At 40.1% G+C, this 8,124-nt stretch overlaps 1 protein-coding gene across 1 annotated transcript; it reads right to left on the reverse strand.

Moving 5' to 3' along the window:
• Nucleotides 1-3,276: 3,276 nt before the first annotated feature.
• Nucleotides 3,277-7,897, reverse strand: LOC122654604 (protein phosphatase 2C 53-like). Its single transcript, XM_043848767.1, has 4 exons — nucleotides 6,032-7,897; nucleotides 5,590-5,943; nucleotides 5,391-5,496; nucleotides 3,277-3,985 (listed from the first exon to the last, which is right to left on the reverse strand). Exons 1-4 carry the CDS (start codon nucleotides 6,923-6,925, stop codon nucleotides 3,651-3,653), a joined length of 1,689 nt encoding a protein of 562 aa, XP_043704702.1. The 5' UTR covers nucleotides 6,926-7,897; the 3' UTR covers nucleotides 3,277-3,650.
• Nucleotides 7,898-8,124: the final 227 nt, after the last annotated feature.

Below are 8,124 nucleotides of genomic sequence, written 5' to 3' on the forward strand. Positions count from 1 at the left end.
AGGAGGTTCTTTTAGGAAAATGGGGATCCTTGATTCAAAGGGGGCTTAATTCACAAGTGTCATATGCTGACAATATGTTTGAGCAGTTCCCATCTTAGGAGTAATGTTTGAGCAGTGACTGCTAATGCTACCATTTCATCAGCACACAACTGATTCTTGCAGTTTCAGTGTCACCATATTGAACTATGAGTTGGGATTTATAGCATTCTTCCACTCCAGTAGGAGTAAGAAGCATGGGCAGCACTAGTAATGGAGGTTGCAATACTGAATCCCATCAGATGATCTCAAATTTATCCAATGGTCATCTTGTCAAATCACAAAATCCATGGCTGAAAAAAGTGTTAGGCACAATAAAAATTAAGTTGAAGCAAGTATGATTGAAGTATTTTCCCAATAATTTCACCGCAAACTTGGCATGTTTCTCTAGGTTAGCACACCCAAAGATGTGGAACTAGTCACTTAGGGATTAGAATTGAATCGGCCGTTGAGGCAAATTGGAATCGACCGTGTCTGATTCTAGTTGATTTAATAATCTCACCCTACGATTCAATTGTAATAGGCTCAAAGAAACCCTGCATTTACCAGAGTAGAGTAACTAAAGCAAGTATTGACCAAGTTTACTCGAGATCAAATCACCCAAGTCTGAGTACTAAATGCTTGCCTAGAGAGATATCTCTATGCAGATATACAGGCACCCCCCGTTGCTTTTTATTAGCTATGTGGCAGCTTAGTTGGGAGCAAAGAATCCACTCTATAAGCACTGTTGCGTGCCAGAATAACAAATTCGTGAGTGCTAAAACCCTTTCATATATAGTGGTCATAGATCAGCTTTTCTTGCTGGCTTGAATGCTGGCCTTACTCGTTCAGGGTGGTCGTAGATCAGCTTGGACAGGTCAGCCTTAGCTGGGGACAAATTAATTTGATTGAAGATTTTGATAGCAAAGGAAAAGCTTCGACGCCAAATGAGCCATAATTTGTCCAGTTTTTTATTCTATTATAATGGTGGAGACGATCATCACACCTCGTATTTTGGGATTGAGCTCCTCTCCTCTCCAGGGAGCCCAGCACGCCCAGGGAGCATCCAGCCATTGGGCTGTGCCACACACATCCCTAGGCGTGCACCGAGATGTGTGCGGCACAGCCGAACCCTTGGATGCCCCCTGGTCGTGCCCTGGGCGCTGAGCTCCCTGGAGAGGAGCTGAATCCCATATTTTAGGGAAAGGAATTTTCCTTGTACCAAAAAATAATAAAAGGGAAACATTGTCTGGATCACGGTTTAAGAAATCGGTATTGGATCATTCGAATCGAAATTGGTGGAGGGTGATACCGTGATACAAATTCTGGGGTCTTCCTGTATCAATGGATCGGTACCAAGGGTAAGAACATACAAAATTATGTCTGATACGGGGTGATCGAATTGGTATCAGATCAGCATTGACTGAGATCAACCTGTATCTGATTCCGATTCCCAAAACCGTGCTCTTGATATGCTCACCTAAAAACATTTTAGCTGAACCACATTGTATACGTGATTAAATCGGATGGGGTCATGCACAAAATATTTCAAAAATCAATATCAGATCAATCTAATCTGTGACCAATCCCAATTCCAACTTGTTTGACGCGTCCGATTGTAGGGTTTTGGTCATCGGACTACTGGGTTTTCAGACCTGATAACTGATTTTAGGGTTTTAGGGACCAATTCCGGTATTCGACCCTGATTTTGATTTTAATAACCTAGGTTACATGCATCCAAAATTTGTGTCGTTAATAAATCGCTTCATTTTAGGTTTGGGTGCTGGAGAGGGGGCACTCCCTTCAAAAGATTTATTCCCGCACCGTTTTATTTTTATAGCTTCGTCTATGATTATCAAGAATTTGGCGTAGTTAAACAATCATGATTATAAAAATTTCTATTTTTCTTTTAGAGCCCTTCACTTGTAAGCATACTGCCACCTATGAGGACAGTTTTTTACTGTAAAATTATAGCTGATCTGGGAAATAGACAGGCCAGAGTCCAGACCGCCGGGGCAGCATGGTAAGGACGAGCTAGCAAAGTTATTTTTTTTTCCCTTTTGTTGTGCTAAAGGCAACTACAAGGGAACCCTTCATCCTAGAAAGTTAGAAACCCTCACCCACCCTTTTATTTTTTTTCTTCTATTGAGAGGGTGACATTCAAAATCAGGTCTCTGCTACATCTATCAAGCATCCTTACCAGCTGCACTAGCCAATGCTTTTGAGCAAGCACAGTAAGAGGGCACTCAAAACATAACCAGACAGCATTGAGCACCAGAGCACCCAGAAAATCCTCATTGCATCCCAATTGTCCTTTGAAAATGCTAAACTCTGCCAGTAAAGAATGTAGAGGCTGCAGACCACTACTCAGTATAGAAGACGAGATGAGTTCTTAGTGCAAGACTTAATGTGGACTAAAAGGTTTCAATCAAAAACATCCAGAACCAATGCACTATTCCCCACCATATCTTAAGGTAATTATGGAAAACATCATCTCCATCAATGAGGCTAACTGGACACAAAATCATCCAACATTGGGGCTATAGATGATAGATTGCTGTTTGGTTGGCTCGGCAATGGAAATATACAGAAGAATGCTACGAGTGAATCATTAAAAAATTATTACCAGAATTCATAGACTAGGTAAAAGCATAAAATCCTAGATCTACACCCAAGGCCCCAGCACATTTCCTTCACTCATCACACACAAACAATGAACAGTTACTTCCATGAGTATGCATTCTATCCAACAAAACTGAAATTACCATTTCAGAGTATCCAACTTAAGATTCAATTGAGCCGACCAGAGAAGTCTCATTTTTTAGAACTACAATCACCCCCAGTACACTCACCAATCCCACCATCCACCCCCAAAGGGTAAAGAAAAACCCTAACTCTTCTAACCAACCAACTGAACCTCCACTAACCACTCCCTGGGCTTCAGGTTCTTTTTAAAGCACCCTCATTGGATCTTTTATTGGTTAGGACTGATCCCAATCTTGATCATTGGGATCTGCTATACTAGAAATCATTCATTAAAGGGAAACAAAATTCAAACCAAAATAATCTCATACTGATGACATATAGAAACAGTTTAAAAAAACAGCAGGAGAAAAGGTTGAAGAAGCCCTTTTGTATGGGTATTAGAAGATGATCATTAACCACTTTCCAATCTATTAATATTTTTTTTAATAATCACCACCTCGTAGATTTAATATGAAGTAAAATACCTCACAGAAACGTGTACTCGGAGGCGAAAACAAACACAATCAAGCAGCAGAACTCAGCTTTAGGAAAGAACTTTCTCCCACCTCTTAACCCTACAACTACTCAAATTTACATGGCCAGAACTTGGCGTAGTGTGTGACAAAAGACTTCAACACAAGGTATTTCAGTATAGTGCAGATTCTATGGTACATAAAGAATGCTATCCTGGTACACCCATTAAGCCCAATTGAAAAACAGAAGGGCAGAGTATGCATTAATGGTAGTAACACTAGATGTAATTGCATATCATACAGTTCCGGAATGAAAAAACATGTTATGTATGAACTTACCATTAGGTTGTGCTTTTGAATTTCCTTTGGGCTTTCAAGTCCACCACAGTAACAGTGATGTTATGTATGAACTTACCATTAGGTTTTGCTCTTGAATTTCCTTTGGGCTTTCAAGTCCACCACAACAACAGTGATGTTGTCCTTGCTTCCCTTGTGGTGAGCAAGCTTTGTTAGGTATTCTGCTGCTGCTTGCGCAGCAGGATCAACTCCATTTTGCCTTTCTGTAGGAGGTGTCACACCATTCCTTTTGTGCCATAATAGGATACGTCTTCGAGCCACTTCACAAACTTCTTCATTTGTCATGACATCCCATAACCCATCACTGGCTAGAATAAGGCACTCATCTTCCTTAGCTCGAGGAACAAGCTTAACCTCTGGTTGCGGAATGATCCATGGTTTCAAATATCTATCACCTGTATTCCAGCGGCAGTGTGACATGGTGAAGCCAAGCACAGCATTGAATTACATTAGACAAACATCTAGAACTCAAATCAACTACATATTGGAAATTTAGAATGTCAGAATTAGATAAGGAACACTAATCTACCTAAATAATGAAGAAATGTGAAATCTTTAGTGAATCATATTTATGAAACATAAATCCCCAACACCAACAGTTAACGAGGAACATTTTAAATTTGACAAAATGACGAATATATAGAGCATATAAATCAAGAAACAACAGCTCATTACCCAGAGACTTATAATGCATTGCATACCAGTTCCAGTTCACATGTGCAACAGGATACATCCATTTGACCAGTTATTAATTTTAATCACAAAAATATCAAAACACCACATATGTTTACAAAAACTAGAGCACAGGATGTTCAACCCTGCATATACATGACAATGGATGACTACGAACAAGCAAGTATTAGATAAAACAACATGCTCAAGCAGGGAAAATTCCTCAATCTACTGATGGAGCAATGACCCCATCTCAAGCTTATAAAGGTCCAATTGCAGTATGTCAAACACTCCAAAATAGACAAGGACCACATACCGTTAATCCATCAATCAAGGAGGAAACTATGTCAACTTCAAACATGAGACCATCTTCATGCTGGAGAACAGTATGTCATAGACCACATCCATGAGAAATAATGCAGAAACATAATGATGCATGACATTCTGTTTCTCTTACAATAACAAACAAGATACTAAAGGTCAACAGCACCATTTTTTTCTCATAGGAACTGAGATATTAGTGAAGTGCACATCTCAGTAACTAGACACAAGTGGCTCGGATCAGATCAAGGGCAGCCACATTTAAACCAGGCAACATAAAATAATTCAGTTAAGTAACACAATCTCCCCACCACACACACACACACAAAATAATCCAGAAGAACTTCAACTTCAAACCATGTTTTTCTATAATTTTGAGAAAGACAAGCAATCAATTTCTTCAACAGCATCACATACAAGTTGACCCCAAAAAAAAAAATCTCACTTACACAAGATAATAATTATGCTCCAAAAAATCCTAAACATAAAAATTACTGAGAAGTGAAGGTCAACAACACAAGGAGATGTTAATAATTTGCAGGTACATGACCAAACCTCCCCACCCTCCCCCAAAACCCAAAAGGAGAGAGGGGGGGGGGGATATTACATTCCCAGACTTCATGACATGGTACCAAAAACAGCAAGCTACATATACTCAACCATCCCCTTCCCACAACTGGAATTTTACACACTCAAACTTCATGACATAGCAACAGAATCATCAGGTTATAGAAGGAACAAATTCCAGAGACGCCGGAGATAAACTACACAAAAAACATGCAACAAGCTCGTGATTAAAATACATACCTATCGACCTAGACATTGCTAGAACCCCAAACACACGGTATCCATTCCACTGTATGACTTTGCCTCCATCTGCTTCAATTCTTGCCAATTCATCTTCTCTATTCGGCTGGAACAAAAATTAATCAGTTTCCTTTATGACTTAACTTCAATCAAAATTAATGACAGTTAAAGAACCATGAAGTATAAACACAAGCCTTACTTTATGATCCAATGACAAAGGCATAGGCTCTTTTCCACGACAAAGGACTACTCTTGAATCACCGCAGTTTGCAACTATGATGTGGGATGAACAAATAACAGCAACTACAGCTGTAGAACCAACAGTTTCTGGGGCAACAGGATCAGTAGTAGCCTCAGAGGAATCATCCTGGCCTTGAACACCTCCGCGAACTCTTCCCCCAACTTCATCATCTACTTTGACAAAGCAGTTGGTAAAAGCTCTTTCCCATTGCAATTGCCAATTATTCCTCACACTGGAATCTTCGAAGCCTTCTTTGGCCGTTATTTCCTCTATCAAAGCTAAATGGAGCCGATCACGGCAATAATTAGCAACCTGAGCCACAAAACAAATCCATGAAACAAATCCAATGGGTAAAAATGTATGATTCAAAAGATAGAGAAACATGGTGTAAACAAATTACCTGAGATCCACCATGGCCATCATAAACTCCAAAGAAATGAGCTGTTGTGTGACTTATAGTTTGGTTCATGCCATCCAATACACGATCACCAACTAGCATTGAAATGGGAATCTTCAGAAATTGCGGTATAACAGCAACAGCATCTTCCATTTCTGGTCGTCTTCCACAGAGAGAACTGAATCCCCAAAGTGGTACATAATCCAATTCGAAAATGCTACGGCTGCATGTTCCACCATTCCTCTTCTCCCTAGGCATTTGAAGAACCAATGCCACTGCTTTTGGGTCAGATCCATCCCCAACCTCTGCCTCTATGCCCGTCGGCACAGCAAGAATATCACCCACAGACTTCTGGTCAACATTTGGCTGTGCAAAATCATTGGCTTTTGTGATAATTTGAACAGAACAGATGTCCATAGAAACTGGTGTGCTCAACTCATATGCAGTCCCAAATGTTAGGAGTTCTTCACCACCGATGCTACTGTTATCATTAACTAGAGATAGGGAACAAGAACAATCTACTGTCTGGTCACCCTCCACAGAGAAAGAATCATCTCCCTCATTTTCTTGAATTGCTATATCATTTGAAACCCAACTAATTTCATGTTCGGGAGTCATCGCTAACAAAGTAGTAACTTCACTTTCCTTTTCATTGTCTTTGAGCACTGACAAGGTTACAGCACCACCTACACCCCCCATACTATTGCAACCACGATCTTCATCAATCGCAGAAACGGACTTAGTATGTACCTCGGTTGCAGGATCTGACAATAAGCAAGCCGTGTCCGTTATCAACTTGAGTCTTGTGATTTCCATGTGAGTTGCTATCGCCGAGCTATCACAAATTGAATTACCTAATGTAAATGGCATTCCAACCGCCGAAGACATCTCCTCCATCAATTCTCCTATCTGAGTAGTAGCCGTAATAGTAACCTTTCACCCTCCAAAATCACATAACCTATCATTTTTCAACTAATTCAGCTTCTTCCCTAATGTGGAATGACCTCTCAACGAGGCTTACAAGTTTCAACAGACTGCCTTCCATGCCTAAGAAACTAAAAAACCCTTGAATTGTCTAGAAGAATTTGTAGAGGAAAAGTAAAAACAAATAGCTAACATCCCAGGAGTAAATTAAAAGGAACACAGGTGGGCATAGAGGATGTTCTATGGAGCAGTACAACGGAATAGGTGCTCAGATCTGGTGATGAACAACGGATCCAAATTTCCATTTATGGAAATCTCTGGATAGATTCGTCAGATCCTCTAGACTTTACGAACCCTTCACACACACACCCCTCTGGAATCTTCTTCATCTACTACAGAACAACTAGAGAAGCCAACCGTTACCCCCCTCCCCCAAAATAAAATGGTCGAAAACAATTCAAATGGAACAAAAACCAGCTCCTTATCTCTAAGAACAATGAAGAGAATGCAAAAGGATCATGAGGAAGAACCTAGGAAAGGGAAGCTCTCAAGAATCACAGGGAAACCCCTAAAAAAGACGAAACCCTTTACACATAACGCCTGGGTTCCCTGGATCTGAGGCAACCCATTTCAGCCTCTTGAAAATTGGTCTCTCCTCTCTCTCTTCTCTTTCCCTCTCTCTTTCAACAATACGACGACTTCCAATTAATAAAAAAAAAGGGTACAAGTCACCACCATCAACTCTTCCCTCCTCTTAGTAGTGGTCTCTCTTTCTCTCTTGAAAACTACAATCTCAACACAAATTAGAAGAATAAGAATCAATAAACGTATATGAGCTGCTAACCTTTAGAAAGAGCTGCCAATATGACCATTAAACCTTTTTTCTTGATTCGTTTAGCAGGGAGTGGGGAGGCTTCGAAGATCAATCAGTGAGCAGAGAAGCAGAGAAGCAGAGAAACAGAGAAAAGAAAAAGGGAAGCAAGAAAGAGAAGAAAGTGATAGACAGGTGTCCAATGGAGGAGAAGGACATATTAAAAAAATGCACTTCCACCCATCTTTTCCCATGCTCTTCCCCTTCTCCCACACGCTTCATCCAACATACAAATGGTACGATTCTACAAAATAAGAAAAAAAAAAAAAAAAAAAAAAAAACCTTCTTTTCATTTTCTTGT

Source organism: Telopea speciosissima, chromosome 3 (genome assembly GCF_018873765.1).
Source record: "Telopea speciosissima isolate NSW1024214 ecotype Mountain lineage chromosome 3, Tspe_v1, whole genome shotgun sequence".
Taxonomy (NCBI): Eukaryota; Viridiplantae; Streptophyta; class Magnoliopsida; order Proteales; family Proteaceae; genus Telopea; species Telopea speciosissima.